At 42.8% G+C, this 20,774-nt stretch overlaps 1 protein-coding gene across 12 annotated transcripts in view; it reads right to left on the bottom strand.

The window, feature by feature from the left end:
• LOC137870480 (epidermal growth factor receptor substrate 15-like 1) overlaps positions 1 to 19,397 on the bottom strand; it is a 43,503-nt gene extending 24,106 nt beyond the window's left edge. For 3 of the 12 annotated variants that reach the window (XM_068707807.1, XM_068707809.1, XM_068707810.1), the window contains exons 1-17: positions 19,333 to 19,373; positions 18,356 to 18,397; positions 18,179 to 18,268; positions 15,071 to 15,118; positions 14,596 to 14,691; positions 14,374 to 14,442; positions 13,740 to 13,865; positions 13,422 to 13,481; positions 11,525 to 11,767; positions 10,824 to 10,981; positions 10,100 to 10,256; positions 8,756 to 8,818; positions 7,341 to 7,426; positions 4,062 to 4,134; positions 3,805 to 3,966; positions 3,233 to 3,430; positions 1,997 to 2,161 (exon numbers count right to left, since the gene is read on the bottom strand). In XM_068707807.1, the coding sequence (XP_068563908.1) occupies positions 1,997 to 2,161; positions 3,233 to 3,430; positions 3,805 to 3,966; positions 4,062 to 4,134; positions 7,341 to 7,426; positions 8,756 to 8,818; positions 10,100 to 10,256; positions 10,824 to 10,981; positions 11,525 to 11,767; positions 13,422 to 13,481; positions 13,740 to 13,865; positions 14,374 to 14,442; positions 14,596 to 14,691; positions 15,071 to 15,118; positions 18,179 to 18,268; positions 18,356 to 18,397; positions 19,333 to 19,359 (1,863 nt within the window). In that variant the 5' untranslated portion in view covers positions 19,360 to 19,373. Of the gene's footprint in view, positions 1 to 1,987; positions 2,162 to 3,232; positions 3,431 to 3,804; positions 3,967 to 4,061; positions 4,135 to 5,091; positions 5,125 to 7,340; positions 7,427 to 8,755; positions 8,819 to 10,099; positions 10,257 to 10,823; positions 10,982 to 11,524; positions 11,768 to 13,421; positions 13,482 to 13,739; positions 13,866 to 14,373; positions 14,443 to 14,595; positions 14,692 to 15,070; positions 15,119 to 18,178; positions 18,269 to 18,355; positions 18,398 to 19,332 lie in introns of all 12 variants that reach the window. The other 9 variants (XM_068707812.1, XM_068707813.1, XM_068707811.1 and 6 more) reach the window with 5 other exon arrangements.
• Between the last annotated feature and the right edge of the window lie 1,377 nt (positions 19,398 to 20,774).

Below are 20,774 nucleotides of genomic sequence, written 5' to 3'. Positions count from 1 at the left end.
ACCGGGTTTTGTGAGACAGTGGCATGTGGACTTTGAACCCTCTAAGGTGATCCAGGGGGATGCTCCTCCAAAAGAAGGTTTTGTACATTTCAAAGATAAATGCCTCAATCTGGAGCACTTCGAGAGCAAAATCCAGAGGCTAGATGTGTAGAGAAGTACTCTGTGCTCTTGTTACACCCACGGACCCCTCCACGGGACGGGACAGGTGGGTTGCCACCTTCACCGCAGAACCCTGACGCACCGAGGACAGTCCGCCCCGGTTGACAATCGCACCGAGAGCAGGTAGCTGGAGAGCTGCCAGTTCGCCTTCTGGGCACTGCCGAGGTTTCCCCTGAGCAAGGCACCGGACTCACAAACTGCTCGCTGGGCGCTGTATAGTAACAGCCGCCCTAATATAATTATTATTATTAAAATATGCACAAAAACACAATATAGAAGGGGGGTTGTTGTGGTTTGTGTATTGAAGTAAAGTGTAAAATCACTGTTGTTTGGGTGCATGTTTCTCAGACTTCTAGTAAGACGCGACCACAGCTTTATTGTACTGATGTCCTTCTGTTCCCAGAACTGCAGCAGTTAAGTTGGCAAATACTATGTTATCCTAACTGGTAGAAAAAAGATGGACTCGACTACAAGTCAACCCAAGTTGTAATAAACCACAATTATCCTTTAATAACTTTCCACTTACAGCAAGAAGTGCAGGAATCAACCTCAAGAGCTCTTTTATAAGAATGTCTAGCGAGAGCCCTAATTACACTACATGAGGGCGCACGCACACATGCACACGCACACATTTCCCTAAGGATTAAATTTCACTTTAAAAACAGAGGCAGTTTTCTTTTTCTTGTGGAAAGGAAGCCCAAGTCTGGACTGCAACATTCCTCAGAGAGTGTGTGTGTGTGTGTGTGTGTGTGTGTGTGTGTGTGTGTGTGTGTGTGAGTGTGTGTCTTAATACATTTCTTCACGTGCCATCCCGACTCTGTGCCGGGCTCTACCTTGTTATGGTTCATTAAAAAAAAAAAAAAAAAAAAAAAAACTGCACCGGCGTTTCGTAGGTAACCCTGAGTCCGATCCCGGCGTTGATCCCGAGAGCTTTCTGCCAGCTGTGAGCCGGACCGAGCCGGGGTCGATGCCTTATTATGAGTAAAGTGAATGGATTGTGGGATTGGATCAGTGCGGTCTCCAGGGAACACAGTGGAGAGAAAATAATAACCGAGGTTTTAGCAAAAACACGGTTCAAATGACAGAAATGACTGCCGAGATCTGGGCAGACTGCTGCTAATCTCTAGTCTAGATGATAATAGGCCTGGATAAAGAGCAGGAGGAGAGAGGAATAGTGGAACCCCTTAAAGAAGCCTGGAAAAGGACATTTTACCTCATTAGCATTATAAGTAAACTAACACTGTTGGCTGAAATATATAGTTTGATGGACTAAAATAAAGTTCTAGTTATATTCGGCTTAGAGCTAGTGTTAGGAAGTTAAAACAGGTCATAATTCTTTGTTTTTTAAATATATTTTATATTGCTGTGACCTGTATTCAAGTACGGTTTATGGATCAGCTACGATCCGTTACACCACTACCCCTCACAGTCACTTTTTGGTGGCACGCTTTGCTAAATTTCTATGACGACTCCCTGGTCATTTTATATATTCCCAAAAATGCTCCCACACTGCAGATTCCAGTCTATTTGTTGGGGGATATGAGGCTGGAATGTCCGTTAACTGTGACGTTTTTTTACAGCTCTTCTTCACAACGCTTCAGGGAGAGGAGAATTCACCGCGCACGCGCACGCGCACGCGCGCACACACACACACACACACAACGTGACTCGTGAGACTCCTTTTTCACAGGGCAACGCTGCAGGAATCACGACACCGTAGATAGATGCTATTAAATGTAACTGTGGAAAGCGCGTCAGTCCGAGGCCCTTTTGTGTAGAACTTCAAATGTGTCATCGGACCACGCAGAGCTCCGCTGGAGATCCTGACCTGTCTCACCATGGCCGGGAAGCCTCCGTTCTCTCGGTCGCTGAAGCCCTCGCTCATGTCGGCTAGGTTGGTCATGCTGCCTCCGTGGGTTCCGTTCAAGGTGCTGTTGTACTGCTCGATGCTTTTGGACACTTCCTGTTGGCTGTCCTGAATCTGGGACAACTTGCTACGAGCCTGCGGGACACGGACACACACACACACACACACACACACACACACACACAGAGAGAGTTCAGTGACAGCGGGACGTTTGGATACCACGCTGCATGGTCTTCATTGTGAAGAAATCTGCAGATCAAGTAGACAAAGTAGTAAATGTGATGTTTTATCTTAACTTATCCGTAAGAAGACATGTTATTGAAGCAGAATAGCCCAACATTTCTAAATTGTGTGACTGTAGAGTCTCGCCTTAAAATAAAAACTCATTTGGTAATTTAACGATTCTGTCATTCACCTCTAACAGGCACACCGTCCCGTTTTTGGAAAGATTGTTCTCTTAGCCGTAAATTCAAAACTGCTTCCTACAGGAAAACAATTGTCCATATTGAAACTGTTGACAGTGTGTTCTGTAGATTATCCTGAGTAATGAGGATAATGTGTCTGGGGAAAAAAAAAAAACAGCAACACGGTTTTAGTTCTGTGAGCACCACATATTAATTCTCATTCAGCTTCATTTGCATTGGAAGTGGAGGCAGAAATATCTCAAAACCTGGACAAATAAATCCATAACTATCTACACGGACAGACTCCACTAGAGGAAGTTGTTTTAGTCATTTGGGAGACACAATGCTTTTTAATCGCCTGTTTTGTGTTTACTGCTTCAGCCAGTGGCTTACACAACAAAACACAGGACATTTTGAACATGCACAACTCACTCTGAACTGATGAATGAGCATAAATGATGTTTTTGGGATATGACATGAACTGCTGGTACTTCCCTGTATGTGGGGTTTTATGAAAAATAAAAAGGTTTAAAGGGACTGTGTCATTAATAACTGGGTATTATTGCAGGGCAGCGTGAGGAATTGATCAACTGCTGAGACTCCTCAACTCTCCGTGTGACCTTCTGACTCGAGTAGGGAGCAGCGGCAGAGAACACATGATAAGATGAGGTTAAATGAAACTCCAGCTCCTCTAGTGGTACAAGGAGGACCAATACTGGCTCCAGTGGTAACACAGCAGTAGATTATACAGTGCAACGATGCCCCCTGCTGACACTTCTCACACACAGGCCCGGTTTCCTACCTGGTTGATCTCATCCTGCGTGGCCTTCAGAGACTTGATGATGGTCTCCAGTTGGATCTTGCCGGCGGCCAGGCTCTGCTCCAGCTGGTTCTCCTCCTGCTGCAGCCGGCCCAGGTCGGCCTTCGCCCGGCTCAGCTCCTCCTCCTGGCTCTGCAGATCCGACTCCTGCGAGTGGATCTGACTCTGGAGGGTCGAGATCTGGAGGCGGAGGAGAGCGAAATGAACGAGTGACAGTGGCCCAGTGAAATCCCTTCTGCATCTGGTGACCTATTGAAACCGCACACACCACACTGTAGCGTAGCTACCGCGATGTGACACACGACTGGAAACTTCTGCCTTGATTTCATTTTCTCTCACATCACCAAGTCTCATCTCTCAGGCGCTTTTAGAGCTGAACGCGTAGCAGATCGTAGTCAAAGACGCCTACGTTTTGATTCTGGAGGAGCCAGTAAACATAACTGTTTTTTCTGTAGCCGCAGTACTTAAGGGGTTTTCCCAGAGGATGGCATTTACATTAAATAAATACATTATTAATTAATAATGATAAGAAGTCGTTCGGGCCCGTCGCTCACCATCTGAGACTCCTCCTGGCACTTTATCCGGACTTCGTTCAGCATGTCCTCTAGTTTGTGTTTCTGCTGGTCCATCTCCTCCAGGCGGTCCTGGGCATCTTGTTTCTGAGCCTCCAGCTCCTGCAGGCTGGCTGTCTCTCTGTCCAGGTCATTCTGCATCTCCTGAGGGGACAAAAAAACAACAACAACAACCTATGAGTGACAAACAAGTATCATGTGCCAAAGCTATGATTGACCAGTGAGCAAGGTGCCCTCACCTGCACCTCTGCACTCTTGTGTCTGATGGCCTCCTCTGTCTCCCTGATGTCCTGCTCCAGAGTGTACTTCTCCCTGAGACACACACACACAGACACACACACACAGACACACAGACACAGACACACACACACACACACACACACACACACACAACAGAGAAAGAATCATGAACAGCCAGCCCCCTGCTGTGTACACACATGGACATGTCAAGAGTGACGAGACACTGGGCTGAGTTTCTATCAAATCCACAATGTCACGTGTGTGTGGTGTGTGTGTGTGTGTGTGTGTGTGTGTGTGTGTGTGTGTGTGTGTGTGTGTGTGTGTGTCCTTATATAGAAATATATAGCAGCACAATATCATTTTGGTATGACTCAGTGAGATGACCTAAGATCCATCTATCCTCTACACACATTAAAGCTAGATTAAATTGTGTTTTTGGGGTGTCAGACACATTTATTTTAGGAAAGTTTCGAAGTTTGTCTAAAGACTAAAAATAGTCATGTGCTCAAATGCATATTGAAACAGGATTTGCGTGCTGTAATTATTGCTGCTCCTTTCTTATATTGGCCATTAAAAGACTTTTAATGTCAGTGATGGGAGGGGACGATAATCCATAATCCTCCTTCTGTGCAAAGACACATTCCAAAATGAATCTGAAGTTACAGTTGTTTTAGTACAAATGACCCCCTTTGCTTTCCTGCAGTAGAGGAATAATCACAAAAAGGGAATTTTGTACCAAACTCTGTTAGACATGATTAGTCTAACACAGACTGCCAAAGCCTCATATTAATTCAAATAATTATTATTCAAATAAACTGAGGGATGTTCATTTAAGGACTGTAGATTTTGTCCCCCATCGCTTACATTAAAATTGATTTGCAAACTGATCTACTAATAAGCAAATCTGAACATATGTGAATCCCGCTGATGACGGCGGGTCAAAAAAGAAGGAGGCGGAGCCTGTGCTCCTTCTGAGTGTGTGTCACAGTAGATTAGACAGAAGGCCAGCCCAGCAGCCGGGGTGTTTACCTGAGAGTATTCCACTGGGTAAAGGCAAGAGTGCTGACGCAGCATGGAGAATAAGTGGTGAACAAACAAAAAGTTGATAAAATACACACATCAAAAGAAGAGTGGACGGCTGGCTGCATGGAGTGATGGAGTGAAGGAGTGATGGAGGAAGGGAGCAGTAGGATGAGACAAAGCCAAAGATGAGAAGTGAAGCTCATACATGGGGTGAGCGATATGACTTCAAATATGTTGCATTATTATTTTTATTTATTTTTGCGGTGACGGTGTTATATCACGGAATTTTCCATCAATTTTCACTCTATTGGCAATGTAAGGGAACATATCTTAAGAAAGAAAATACATATTTAAAAAGAACAGATGTGTTTATTGGCTCCAAATAAGAATGAAAATGAGGTTTAGACACTGCATGTCTTTTGGAAGGAAGCGCCTGCACCATGATCTAAATGTCATGTGATTCAGTTGTCTTATATACAGTCTATGTGTGGGAGTGACGTAGTTCATGTGTGTGTGTGTGTGTGTGTGTGTGTGTGTGTGTGTGTGTGTGTGTGTGTGTGTGTGTGTGTGTGTGTGCGTGTGCGCTAAAAACCATCATCAGCGTTTGATACCGCATGTTTCCTTTTCAAGTGTGCATTTTATCACAGAAAAAGGGTTGGACCATGGTTCATACAGAGTAACTTCTGCAGCTGTGTCCACCATCTTTGCATGTCAACACCCTTTTGTAAAGGGACATTCCCCTTCAACGCAAACACTAACCCGTCAGTCTCATCAGTGTAACAGACACTGAGGGTTTCACTGAAGACGCACTGGGACGTGCTCGGTTAATGATACCATCCCACGGCTCGTGCTCATACATGGCTCAGTGGAGCTCAGATGATTGGTTGGTTTGATTTCTACGTGAGAAAAAACTGCATTACAGTAAAATGAAATGCCATTTATGGACGAAAGGAGTAACACAATTATTAAAGCAATTAGATCAAGTCTTCTAGAAGCAGGCAGGCCTCCTGTGCATAAAAGCAGCATGACACAATACGATATTGAATGATCTATTTTGACCATGCTGTTTTATCTTTTTCTGTCTCTTCGAGAAGAGACAGATTTGAAATCTCTGGCCTTAATTGCATTGAGTTTGGACATAATAACATGACATTGAGATGGTGCATCTCAAGCAGCTAATCCTGAAAACAATGTGTGTGTTCAGATTAAGGCTGAAGCCAACATGTCTTCTTCGTGTCTTCTTTTTGTCAGTCGTACAGCCAGCTTACAGGTGCAATGCCGCCAACAGCTGGACGGGTGTAACGAGTGGGTTAAGTGTTCTGTGTGTTAATGAGTTAATGAGATTTCAAAGGAATTCAAAGATGCTGAGACACTGAAGTTAACTCTGGAGTTAAGGACTGGCAGTGACATCTAGCTTTTTAGTCTTGGAGATGTAACGTCACATGAGAAGCTTTCCTTTTACAAAACATAACAATGATGGTCAATTTAAAAAAGGCGACTAAATAAACACACAAACGGCTCTTCAACCACAGTGGCACTTTGTGTCCGCCAACCTTAGTGGTCGACTTTGGTAGGATTCTTATGTCAGCATAAAAAAGTACTAAAAGTAAAAAAACAAATAGTGCTGTGATAGTTTTTATGAAACCAGTGAACTATATTCTAAAAGAATAAAGAAAACACGGATAGTATACAGCACACAGGCAGAATAATAAGTGTGCCCTGTAGTTTGGGATATAGGAATATCAAATACTAAGGTGAACTAACCTTCCTTATATGGAGTAGCTTTAAGAACAACATATATATTATATATATTAATCAGAGCATTAATATAATATATATGTAAACATATAGTGGAGTAATGTTTTCCTGAGCAGAGCCGCTGCACTGCACTGCTCTCGTACAGTGTTTACCCCCCCCCCCCCCCCCCCCAGGTAAACAGCTGTGTCTTATTGATACTATGGAACGTGAGAAGAGAAGCCTGGATGCGGATGAAGACGATGGATGAGAGAGAAGCTCATGTTAGAGGTTAACAGGTTGGGCTGCTGAAGCGTGACAGTTTTGGCAGAACTCAAAGCTTTGACACAGACCATGACCGAGAGCATTCATCGTAGCGAAACAACAAGGAAACTGCATCTTGTAAATGTCGAGGCAATTGCTACTTGATAAAAAACATGCAAAGGCCTACGCTGTTGCTGTGGTTACTGCAATAAATATCGGCTTAATGGGATGTCGGTGGCGGCGGTATTGTTGGTTACCTCTGCAGCTGTGCTATCTCCTGGCTGATGTCGTCCAGCTCCTTGATGCCAGTGAACTCCCCTGAACCCACTGAACTGGAGCTGTCCTGTAGACAGAGAGAGAGGAACGGAGAGAGGGAAGACAAAAGAAACGGTCAGTAAAGTGAACTTTATTTTGGTGGGAGAAGTGAAGTGGGATAGTGAAATGGTACCAACGGAGCCATGGCAGAACCAGGCCGAAGGTGAGGAGGAGGAAGAGGAGGAGAAGAGAGGATAGGAGAGAAACCGGCGCTCGATAAGAGGAGCAGCACAGAGGTGGAGTCAGTGGGCGGGGTCAGTCACCAACATGTGGAGGGGGGAGGCGTCACCACCACTGACAAACTGCCGAGGAAAGGAAAGATTCCGGATTTTGCTATTTTATGTATAAAATGAAGCCCTCTGAGAATATTGAAAAAGTTTTCATGAAGGTGGTTTTCAACAAAGTTCTAGTATTTTGTCCATGTGCATTTGTTATTGACCAAGAGTGTGGAGACAAAAAAAAACAAAACCTACAAGCTATTCCCGTTATCAAACACAAACTGTTACGATTTTAAAAGATTCTCGGTTGCCATCTACAAGCGAGCGATCTTGAATCTTCCCTTGATCAGCAGACAGTTGACAGGGTGAGACAATGTCACTGCACTGGAATGGAGAGAAAAGTCAAATGCTTTCCAATAATCAGCCTGATCGGCCAGTTACTGAAAGCATTTCCAGTTTAATACAGCGTAGGTCCATGTTACCTACCCACAACTTCAACATTAAGGCCTGAGAGAGGAGGAAGAGGGGGAAGTTAGACACATCAGCAGTAAGAAACAGTTGGGATAAGAGAAGAACAGTGGGCGTAAATATCTTTGATACAGTCGCTTGCAATTGTTTTTCCTCCCTTTTGGGGTTCTTCCTGTGGAATTTAAATGGATTTTTATTTGGATTTTATGCGATGGACCTGCTCAAAATAGGTGAAGTGAAAACAAACAAACATGTCTTTAAAAAATACAATATATATATATATATATATATATATATATATATATATATATATATATATACACATGCACCACTTTTCAGTTTTTCATTTCTTGAAGAAGAAAAAATTGTCTTCACATATTACATAAAATAAAAATCCATTTAAATTATAAATCCCATCAATTTGAATTTAAGAATAAAACTGTAAAAACACCTAGCGGGAGAACACATTTACAGAGCCCTGTATAATTGATTCACCTCTCCTCAATCTTTACATTTACATGTCTTTGTGGGTCACATTTTCAAGTCGCCTTCCACCAAATACGCAGATTTTTGCAGATTGGGAAATTGGTACAGCTCAAGGAACAGGACGTCTAGCAGACACATCTGAACTGCTTTATGCACAAAGAAATGTGAGAGAAGTATTGACTCACCCGTCTCATCTCAGACAGAGCGGCCATCTCGGATCCCACCGGGGTCATGTATCCTGACAAGCTCTGAGAGAGAAATCACTTAGTCAATGACAACGATGGTAAAAAAAACTGTTTCCATTCACGTCAACAGAGACTGAACATTTAGAGAGAGAAAAAGCCGCCAGCACTAAGCAAGTTCCTTGTTCTTTTTCTGTTATCTAATATCAGTATTATGCATGCTGTGAAGACAAACACAATGATCATACAGTCACACTGACAACAAGGGAAAAAGGTAGACTAACATGTCTAAGGAGCCCTGGATGATAAGAGGGTAACTGGAGAACTCAACCACCTTGCTGTCTTTATGCAGCTTTTTTTTCAAACTTCACAGGAAATACAAAAAAATCCAGGATTTCAGGCTGTGATTTATAGCAGAGGGTGGATCGCATTGTCTGAAATAAAGACCATAAAAATACTTTTGGAGTATTTTGTGAGATGATTAGCTCAGTGATTAGCTTGTTCTTCTGATCAAGCTCTGTATATCATCGCTAACGTTACCTGCAGTGGACGGCTGCTCCACAAACAGTAGAAGAGTGATTATTTCTGCACATTGATGTTCTCTTGTTGGTCACATGTTGTGATGAACTGCTGCTGGTTCCTCGCTCACTTGTGAGGGTTTTACTGTGTTTGAGACAACCAGAGTTCTCAGCATCTACTGGAGTCAAATGTAGCCTCACTTTGGATCTTTCTGTTCTCTCTGCCACCATGTGAGTCTCACGCTGTACTGAGCCGAAGTGTGTGTGTGTGTGTGTGTGTGTGTGTGTGTGTGTGTGTGTGTGTGTGTGTGTGTGTGTGTCAGAGGGAAGCACAAAGACAGAGAGAGGAGGTTTGACACGAGGACATCTCACTCTAGAACTTCTAAAATACCGACAGCAGAACCTTTAACTCTGGACCGCATCAATACTCCGGGTTTTGCTCGTTTAGAACCGGTTCCTGGGGGGCATCCCTAAGAGGAGCTATTGAATACAGCAGAGGGCAGATATCTAATGAGTGTGGCTGTATTTAAACCATCACCACAAAGGGATAGTAACATTTTGACGATGAATATTGGTATTTTCACTGGACATTTGACATTTTCAGAACGGATCATTAGTAGTGCAGATAGCTGCATTTATGGTTCACGTCACTCCACATGATTAGAATTATGGGTTTTCTGTGATTCTGCCTTTAACTACAATATATAATATATACAGTAAATAGTCGTATCTGCCTGCAGAAATGGTTGCATTTGACGCCCCGTGGAATGAATAGAAACAGGCGTCCCACTCAGCTGTAGTAACCATGAAGTGTGTGTGAGGGACCTACAGGTACAGGAGTGCTTCTCTCTGAGGGGGGGATCATGTCGGCGGTCAGGGCCTGTGGGGGGTCCACGCCCTTGCTGACTTTCTGCTGGATGAAATACATGGCGAGGGCGAACTGCTCCCTGGTCAGCTTGCCTATCTGCCTGGTGTCGGCCAGAGCCCTGCAGGGAGGAGCAGACGTTCAGCAGAGAAAAAGAAGAAGAAGAAGAAGAAGAAGTGAATCAAGCCTCCGCTCGCCTCAAGAAATCTAATAAAACAAGCAGACAGTTTGTGGCTGAAATATGACCACAACTGTTGCTGACTTGTATTTGAATGAGTATGCTGTATTTTTTTTTTTCTTTAGTGAAGCATTTCTGACACTGGTAGTTCTAAAAGGTACCACTTTTTAAATAGGCACCCTTTAAAACCAACAGCTTTATCAATGGTTAATGATTTTATAAGTTCTATAGATCTGTCGTAAGCCAACTTTTGGGTTGCCAGGTTGTGAAAATCCCCTCCACTGACGAGACCAAATGGCCACTTACTTTCGGTATAGTGCAAATTTGTTGTCATTATTGGTTTATAACTGATGATTTATCACCCACTAATAAAGCCATTAATCACAAACGATGAGCTCTAAATAAAGACTGACTTATTAGAGAGCGGTACCGATCCAATGATAAGCTTAGCCGAGAAATAAACAGCATGAACTGTCGAGCATGGAACATGGAACATGAGTTGGAGCGTACCATATGTGGGCCAGGAGGTTCTGAGAGAGTCCAGAGTGCATGAAGATCTCCTTCACTTCATGCCCGCTGACAAACCCGTCCAGATCAGCGTCGGTCTTCAGGAAGATGTCATCATAGCGACCGCGGTCTGACACTGGGACCACCCAGTTCAACGAGTGCTGAGACAGAGGCAGAGGCGTGCGTTTGGTGCTAGTGTTCTACAAAAGGTTACTTCTACAGAGATCTATTGCTTTACGAGTCAATAAGGTTCTTCTCAGGAGATCCTTTCCCAGGTTATTATCACACCCCAGAGGAATAAACCTCCTAGAGAGCTCCCCTACAGGAAATCATTGTGTGTCGACATTTTCAACAACCGTTAACACATTATTTTTACTGTGAAAGTCAAATAGGCCTGGGGAGCAATGAAGCAATTAATTTAATAAAAAATCAGTACAACTAACTAATCAAGGTTACTCGGTAGATGGCACTGTCTTTATCGGTTCAGTTTAGTACTAATATTTGGATCAATCAATCAAATCAAATGTTCTCTATTTGTTATTTTACCCACAATGTTAAAAGCCAGTTCAATCAAGAGTTCTTTGACACCTTCCAGCTATAGTGCGTCTTATCTGTCCACACTAACAATGCGATTCAAAATTGTAATCGTTGCTCAGCACTAGTTTTTACTGATTGAGGTGTAGCATGTCAGCGTAGTGCATTACCTGTCCAGACTTGAGTGTGTGTTTGGGCGACAGGCTGCCGGTGCTGTTGAGGGAGTTCATGCTGCCGTGGGAGGGTGTGGAGCGTAGCGAGTCTTTTGGTGGGGGGGGGCTCGCGGGGAGTCCGGGCATAGAGCCGGCCACCGAGCCCAGACTCTTCTTCCTCTTAGACGGAGGGATGAGGGCCGAGGGGAGGAGTGCGGGAACAGGCTCCTTCTCCAGGGCGCGGTACACCAGGTGCATGGCCTAGGGGAGCACACTGCTGTTAATGCACGCTCTCTGGCTGCATATACTGTCTAGCCTTTAGAAAACAGAGCATGTCCCCAACAAGTTCAGACACAAGTTATAATACTGAGCACTGACACCAATCTAATATTTTATCTATTTGTATTTTTGCCTATTGTTTCCTGTTCTTTAGTACATCTTCTTAGAGTTCCTGGAGTCATTGGGTTTTTCATGTCCTACAACCGACACCCTTGTAAAATGGTGAATGGACTTATACTTGTATAGCCTTTTTAGTCTTCCGACCACTCAAAGCACTTTTACGCTACATGTCATTCACCCATTCACACCCATTAATACACCTGCCCATCAGAACTAAATAATCCTTCACACCCAATCACACCTTCGGGAGCAATTTGGGGGACAATTTGTCTTGCAATGACAGGGACTCGAAGCGCCGATCTTGTAAATTGAAGGCCGACTCGCTCTACCTTCTCCGCCACAGTCCAGGTGGCCGTATCTCCAACACACAACCCGTCAAACCTCAACTTGTCTGAGCTACAGCAACAGCAGACCACACTGTCTTCTTAGCCACTCCGGTTGGCTAAGGACAGGAAACTGAAGGGGCAGTTTGGATAAACGTTTCCTCGTCTGGCAAATCTCAATGTCTGCTGTCACAGGCAGACTGCAGCTTCAGAGAATGACGTCAACAACATGAATCCATGGATCCAGCCTGCCTTGTGTCAACGTTGAGGCTGCTGCTGGTGATCTGTGTATTAGTGGTGTAACCGATCACAGATCAGATCACTCCTCACAGTTCGGCACACTTGTGAACCGCGGATTAATTGATTTTTTTAAATTATTTTTTTACAGTTTAATCATCATAGTGTGTAATAAAGTTGTAACGCTGCTGTTCCTTTTCAAGTAACAAGTCCCCGAATATCAATGCAAAGTTGCAGTGAACACACATAAAGCAGTGGTGTGTTCACGTCAACGGAGCGTGTTTTTAGCATTTAGCGGTGAAAGTCCTGGCGAGCGGAGGAAGCCACCGGCATCATTTAAGTCGCAGGTTTGGGAGCATTTTGTCTTCCCTGTAACTTATAATGACGGGATAAGGGTGGTGGACATCCCCTCACACACCCACTTCAGTATGAAGATCGTTCCAGAACTCTATGAAAAGGAAGACTGTGACAGCTCACTCATTACGGCGGAGTGGAGATTTAAAGTCCGGTGCTGCAAACACGCTCCCTCTGTGAGAGTCACACAGACACACTACCCTTTCCCCAGTCAATGTAAATATTCTCATCTTTCTGAAAATAAATATCTTAAATATTGTGGTTTTCATGGAAGACTACAGCCCAAAGTTATTTGATTTAAGTGTTCTTGAAGTTCTTTAATTAATAAATGGAAAGCAAAGTTATATCTGTCCGCCCCCCCTTTTTCTTTGCTGATCTGAAAAACTATCCGAACCGTGAATCGAAAACTGCGGTGTATGTTTCTAGTACCTTGTGAAATCCATGCATCAAACAAGACAGGATGTTCTGGGGACAAAAGTGTGGGGGGGCGGGGTCCTACCCAGTGTTAAGATGGTGTATGTAATAAACTGGAAACAGTTATTTCAGGCTACAGAGAATCAAAAAAGACATACGGTAACAAGGAAGAAGAAGAGAACACTCACCACTGCAAACTCATCTCTGTCCAGGTGGCCATCTTTATCGATGTCACTCAGGTCCCAAACCTAACAGCAAGAAACACACATGAGGCCAGTCATAGAACTGAAAGGAGTGACTAAACTATTACACATTTTATTCCATGACCACAAACCCATGTTTGACAATCCATGGCTAAATATAACTGACACCCTTTCATTCATGTCTCTTCTTATGCATGTGAAACAGAACACATTTCTTTCTGACTTGAGTAGTTTAATCATCAATCATGGGACCAACAAGCCTAATGTAAACCTAATACAAGCGACCAAACTTGAAGTCGATACCTTCCCGAGGACATCCAGAGGTAGCTTGGAGTTGATGAGGACTGGTTTGACCTTCTCTCCCGACAGCAGGCCATTGACTGGAGCCAAACTCTCAAAAATCCCATCAAATTTACTCTTCTCCTCGTGCTACACAGAGAAACACACAGTAGTTATGTAAGAAGCCTGATTTGAACATGTTAGACTGTCTGAGCCCGACTCTGTCTTTTGACCTCAAAGCTCAAGCTCATTCACAAACTGAATGGTTGACTCAACTGCAATCTGGGAGTCCCAACAACACCAGATATTTGAGGCAATACCGATAGTTGAGAGTTAAAAACATTTCATGCAGTGAGCGGGACATTTTACAGTGTAAAAATCGATGCAATATCTATGTTTATATGATGTCATGGGGAGTGCATATATTCGTATTTTAATTAATACAAAATATCAATGGCCGATGTCATCTGAAAGTATCCAGTCAATACTTTCCAGTCTTTTGGACTCTCAAAAATAAACAGATCTTGGGAAATTCAATTTATTTCTCCTTTGTCTTTCTGAGTCAATGAGAAACATCTCTAATGACTGCTTCATCATACTGTGTGTGTGTGTGTGTGTGTGTGTGTGTGTGTGTGTGTGTGTGTGTGTTTCAACACACCCTGACAGCCCAGTGTAATTCTCCGGAGGCGGATGCTGTGTTGCTTAGAGACGGACTGCTGCTGTCCTTCTGAAAAGTTTAACAACATTGTAACATAATGTTTTATACAAAAAATATCTCCAGGTTTGATATTAATTCCATGTAAACGTCAATATTCTGAAAAACAAAAATGTTACACAAATAATTTGTGGGTTTGAGCTTTCATGATGAAGTCATACTCACAAACTTGGGGGGCGGGATCGTGAGGTTGAGGCTGGACAGACTAACTTCCTGACCGCTCTGAGCACAGGCCACCAGCCGCAGAGCTACGTAAAACCCCTGAGACAGAAAACACTCAGTGTCATCCTCTACATGAGATCAGGAACGCTGACGTAGCGCCACGAAGGCATGCATCTCCTGTCATACATTGATACCATTACTGAGAAACTAGAAGAAGAATATATCGGGCAATGTTTACATAAATAAATATCTATCTCTGCCTGGAGAGGCTCATGTTTTATGGTTTACCCTTCTGCAGTTCAAAAGGGCTTTGAACATTTTGGGGCATTATTACAACTGGAGTTAGCTTATAAGATCAACTTGTAGAGATTTGGTTACTTTAAGTACTTTTGCATCATTGCAGGGACAGTAATTTCCCCTTTTCTCTGATAGTACATTCAGCACATCATCAAAGAGAGAGCACTGTTCCAATCCCTACCTGTTTGTCCAGATAGCCTTTACCATCGGGATCGGCCAAATCCCAGATCTGAAACACAAGAAACACACACACACACACACACACACACACACACACACACACACACACACACAGCATTTAAGACTAAATGAGATCCAACCCTGTGTTTATTGATATTCTATCGTTTTTTAAGCTAAATATGTCCACAAATCATTTTTGAGTATTTTCATATCAAAATGCCTCTTTTGTCAACAGTGACATCAGCAGATGTGGTGATGATGTGGCGATCACAAAGACAAGATAAAATCATTACTCGATCAGAAAGCTTGAATAAATGGAGGGTTGAGGGCGCTTTATCCAGAGCCAAAAAAAATCTGCCTTTAAGTCAGGTGACAAGGAAGCATATACAGCATCGCCAGGGCAGCCTGAATGCTGGCATCAAGGGGGAATAGTGGAGGCGTGAGGAGAGACTGGAGAGAGACCTCAACACCAACAACACTAAAGACGTGTGGCAGGAGATCCACAGTGTCAAAGGCTACAAAGGCAGGAGCGCCCTGAATTCCACGTATACAGACAACCATTCACGCTGGTGTCTTTGGACTGTGGGAGGAAGACGGAGAACCTGGAGAGACCCGCGCTGACACGAGGAGAACGTGCAGAGAACATGCAAGCTCCACACAGAAGGGCCATCCAGCCCGGGATCCAACCCCTCTGGCTGTGAGGCGCACTGTGCAGCCCCATGAAAATACATTAAAGAGTGGAAAAGTGTCAATCAATCAAAAAATAAACTGGACGGAAGCACATGCCGTCATCGTTTCCTGGTTCCTGGTTCCCTGGTGCTGTGCGTGTGAGTGTGTGCATGTGGAATAGTAAGATGTCATGCTGACTTGGCTAATGAAGCAAGTTTCCTGTGGAGCATTTATCTTTATCCATCTTTAAGCCCACTGACCGACCATGGTGAGGCACTCTTTAACCCATCTTTAAAAAAGAAAAGCGTTTTACAATTGTCTGAAATAATCATGTCATACTCTGATTTCCCACGGTTTTATCAATTTGAGTGTAATTTTTTACAGATACAGCAGAAAATCTGAAGGCAGTAATGCTCACTAAGAGGAAAAAATTTGCGATTGAAAGAGAGGAAGACTGAAATCCATCAATGTGGCAGGACTGCCATGATGTCCAGTTTCTCAGATGTGAAATGTTCCCATTAAATTATAGTAAGTGGAACATTTGAAGGTTTTGGGAGTGTTGGTCGGACAAAACATCTGATGACATCGCCGTGTGCCCTTTATTAATGTGTGGCCATTTCTCACTATTGTCTTATGTTTTATAGGATCAAGCATTTCACCCAAAAGACAACCGGTTTGTGCTCTGCCATGGTCTCAAAAAGTGATGCAAAAATAAAAAAAATATCACAGATATCCAAAAAATATTGATCTCCGGGTGCACGGTTCACTGTCCATATTTTTTATGTTTAAAAAGTGGTTGCCACTGATGGCAAACCAAGGCCAAGAATTGGTTGCCAATTTCTAAAAATGGTTGCGTTGCACCACTATTGGCAAGTTAACCCTCACTGTGGAGCCCTGTACCGTCCATTGGTAACAATGTCACTGTAATTGCATCAACATTAATCTGTTAATCTTCTCCCCAGAGCAATCAACAAAAACAAACGCAGGAGCTAGCGCTCATAGCCGTTACAAACCAAAGCATGTGAGAGACTAGTTATGAAATCTGTCCCAAGATGCAACACAGGTCCGTCCAAAGAGAGCAAAACAACGGAGAAAATGCACAGCTGGAACCTTAGTTTACAGGCATACAGGACTGAAGATAAAGAATAAAAGTGATGATGCATACATTAATATTCAAACAGCTCCCACTCAGATTAAATCCAAGGTCTACCACTGTTTTCACAGTTAAAGTGACTAAAGCTGCTGCATGTCAACTCCGTCATCTCAAGTGAAGAGCAGCAGTAACACAACAAACTTAATTCCGTCCAGAGGTAAGCGGTGAGGGTGAGGAAGAGTCTCTCTCTCTCTCTCTCTCTCTCTCTCTCTCTCTCTCTCTCTCTCTCTCTCTCTCTCTCTCTCTCTCTCTCTCTCTCTCTCTCAATCATGACCGCTTTACACAGTGGGTGACAGGTGTGAACACTGAACCACTATTGGATTTCAGGTGTGAACACTGAACCACTATTGGATTTCTGTACAAATCTATGCTTACATACTGCATGTATCATTTTACAGTCTAACGTCACCAATAGGTCAATGAGTAACAAATGTGCAATACATACACACATTTACACACTATACGGTCAGTGTTGATTTTGTTTTATCTACTCATTTATCTGGCTTAGATTTAAAAGCCTAACCAGTAAAGGTCAACCCAGATTGGATTTTTTTTTTTAAAGGCTGATATAATAACGATAAGTTGGAGCAGGAAAAGAACAAGAAGGCCAATTAATAGGCCGATACACTGGCCTGGTTCAGACCAAATTTAGTGTGAAAAAACGCAGGCCCCTCATTGATTTGAATGAGGCCAGTCTGGCTGGGCAGCAGGGGGTAACAAAGCAGAGGACTACAGCAAAAAATATACATATACATATACATATATATATATATATATATATATATATATATATATATATAGTTTGTAGTTTTCTACCATTTCAAAGCTGCAATAACTGAATATTTTGCCACTTGAGGCAGCAGAACAAGCTGTAAAACACAAACTCGTTGATCTCAAAAAAGTTGATCTATTATTCATGTAGAAATACTGATGCAGCTTCAAATCATCGCTTATGATTACAAATCGCTCAGTGTTCCAAAAATATGATTAGTCTGATACAATTTACGGTCTGCAAATAAATGATGAGCTTTGTAAAAATAGCCACACAGCCCTTTTCGGCATTAACAGTTTGTGAATAAAATGCTTTAATTGGTACGGTCACTTTTTTTTAAAACTTCTGGACAGTTTAAAACAATGATGGCAGCAGACTGGCATAGCCACAGACCAGAGGTTGACCCTTCAGTCCACTATGAACACAGCATGTATGTGTATGAAACAAACGCACCTATCCAGCTCTATGTGAAATAACAAAACCATCATCAGCCATTAACTTTTGCCACTACCTACCTTTCCCAATGTAATGTCAGGGAGTCCAGACTTCTTTAAGAACAAGGCAGCTTCCGTTGGTCCCACTCTCCCTGTATTCCCAGGGTCCACCTTGGAGCAAACACACACAGTTTGAGTGTATTAGAATATTTGCATCATTCATGCTTCCATGTCGTAATTACCAATAAAGGAACGTACCTGTCTGTAATAGTTCTCATATACAGGGTTCCCACTCGACAGCTGTGACAGAGAAAGAATGTCATTGCACTAGAAATCATCCCCCATGCACTTCTCTCCACGAGTGAAGTTCCTTCTAGAAGCACTGAGAGCATGTTAGCTTAAAATAACCCGCCTCGTTCACCAAAACACCGACTCAAACGTCTAGCCAAGCCTAACGTTATAGCTCTTATTCAAATACTCCTTTAACGCTAATGTCGGCTCTGCTGAAAGCGCCCAAACCCGCAGTTCATAAGAAGGCATCACAACACAGCTGCATTACCATGTTATGTGACTGTTGCGCAACCACAGATGACAAGAATCGCTACCGTGGGTGCTCTTCAGCCTCAACATGAACGTGGGTCCCCGGTGAACATGGAGACTAGACAGCCAACTCACCGCAGCGGCATTAATCGAGGCTTAGCCCGGGTTAGCTGGGGTTAGCCTACTGTATAGCCTGCCTTCTAGCCTCACGAGCATAGACTGTGTATAAGAAGCTCACGAGCGTGTTTATCTCCATCCTCACACTGCTTGGCATCAAGGCTAGGCTAGCTAAGGGTTCGCTAGCGAAAGGACTGAGCGTTTTAATAGTTTCCAGTGCTTTCTTAAATATACGCGCGCGTGCCAGCCTGTCCCTAACTTTGCATACAGTGTACACGGTGCTTGTTAAGTTTAAATGTATAATTAGTGAGTTAATTGGATGTTACGTCGTATGTAAATAGCTACACGGCTAGCTTCCCTCTAGCTGAGGCTAACAAGCCCGCTACCTAACGGTACTTCAAATAGGCCTTAATCGACCGGCTGGCTGCCTTATTTCCAGCTGCATTTCAAAGCGAGTTGGTGTTGCGTTCAAACTCATATTAAAAACCACAATGTCACGTATAAGGCACACTGTGCCGTGCTATTAAATAGCTTAGCCTTGAGATGAGGTGTGGAACCGTAAATCGCTGCATCTTTACCTGGGTGAGAGATGTGAGAGCTGCCATCTTCCCTGTTGCTGCGGGAACGCGCCCACCCTCCCTCTATCACGCAGCCTCCCTCTCTCTCTCCAAGGCAACACTCCCCTTAGCGGACAAACCCATGCCTCACAATACGGGAGGAGAATGCTGTCGAAACTCCGCTCAACAACTGCTCATTTTACGTTGCCTACGTTGTTCTGCAAAATTGTGAATTTCTTCAACCAATAAATGTGACTTTTTAACTAGGCAGATATAGTTGCATAGAAACAATCAAGCAATCGCAGCTTAAATTGGTTTATATTTAATTTAAGTTGCGCTGGAATCACATCGGGGTCTGTAGAGTCACACATTCTTATGTCTGGCGCTGATGTGTGGTGGCTGTAAAAAATAAATCGTGCAGTTATATTATTTTAAATAATAATACTAATATATGATAATAAGTAGAATAAATAAAAAAGTTGCAAGAGTTGTCAAGAAAGGAAGATCATTTGTAGAATTAACTTTAAAAAACGTGTATTCATGGCGTGTAAGACTGCTGTGAAGATGTGTGATGTTTATGATACACACTGTTGCATGTAAACTAATACAGCAGTAAACCAGACACTCTCTTTTTTAAACTAACCTTATATGTGCACCCAACAGTGAAATATGTGAGGTTTGCATTCACTTAGTCATGATAAAACACCACAATTTATCACCCACTTTCTAAAAGCCATTTATTTTTATACAGTGCTTTAACAAAAGTTTTTCACAACAATTCAGCAAAACTTTAACTGGTGTATTTAAAGTTGTAATATATGTTTTTTTATAAATCCAAAAGAAAAAAATGAGTAAAATACCAGAGCAACACCACACTGGTGGTTCCATCATTCCAACCCGCTGTCATGCTATTAATAACTCCGTAACACATGCATGCAACCAAATACCCCTCACAGCTAAAGAACAGCATTTATCACAGTAAAGTGCCCTTTTTCACCCCTAAGTGTGTATACACATTTACATTATAATACAAAACTTCCAGTCATTTCCAGTTCAAACACAATAAAAGAAGAGACAGCAAAGTACATGCTAAAAGCTGAAAAAAATAGATATATTTGGCTTCAAGCACTTATTCAAATTACCTTTAAACCACCTTAAATAACTATCAATAATTTAAACAGTAATGGTGATCATCACCGATCCTTTGACACTGGTCTGTGAAATATCCCAAAACACTTTATTGTAAACTATAACTCCATTTGTGAAATGAAAAGCGTTCAAGTCTTTGACAATCATAAGGCATGAAGGAGCAGCGGCTCAAATCCTGACAGCTTTGAGATGCATAGAAGACGCGACATGAGACCAATGGAACAGAAACGGATCTCTGAAGTGTTTGATCGTTCAAGCTAATGAAATAATAAAGGAAAAACAATCTTGATTTTTGTTTTAAAAGTCAAATATTC

The sequence above is a fragment of the Cebidichthys violaceus genome, unplaced genomic scaffold, assembly GCF_023349555.1.
Source record: "Cebidichthys violaceus isolate CVI_PGR_0920_01 unplaced genomic scaffold, fCebVio1.0.p SCAF_13, whole genome shotgun sequence".
Taxonomy (NCBI): domain Eukaryota; kingdom Metazoa; phylum Chordata; class Actinopteri; order Perciformes; family Stichaeidae; genus Cebidichthys; species Cebidichthys violaceus.
This window is presented reverse-complemented; position numbering and strand designations above follow the sequence as displayed.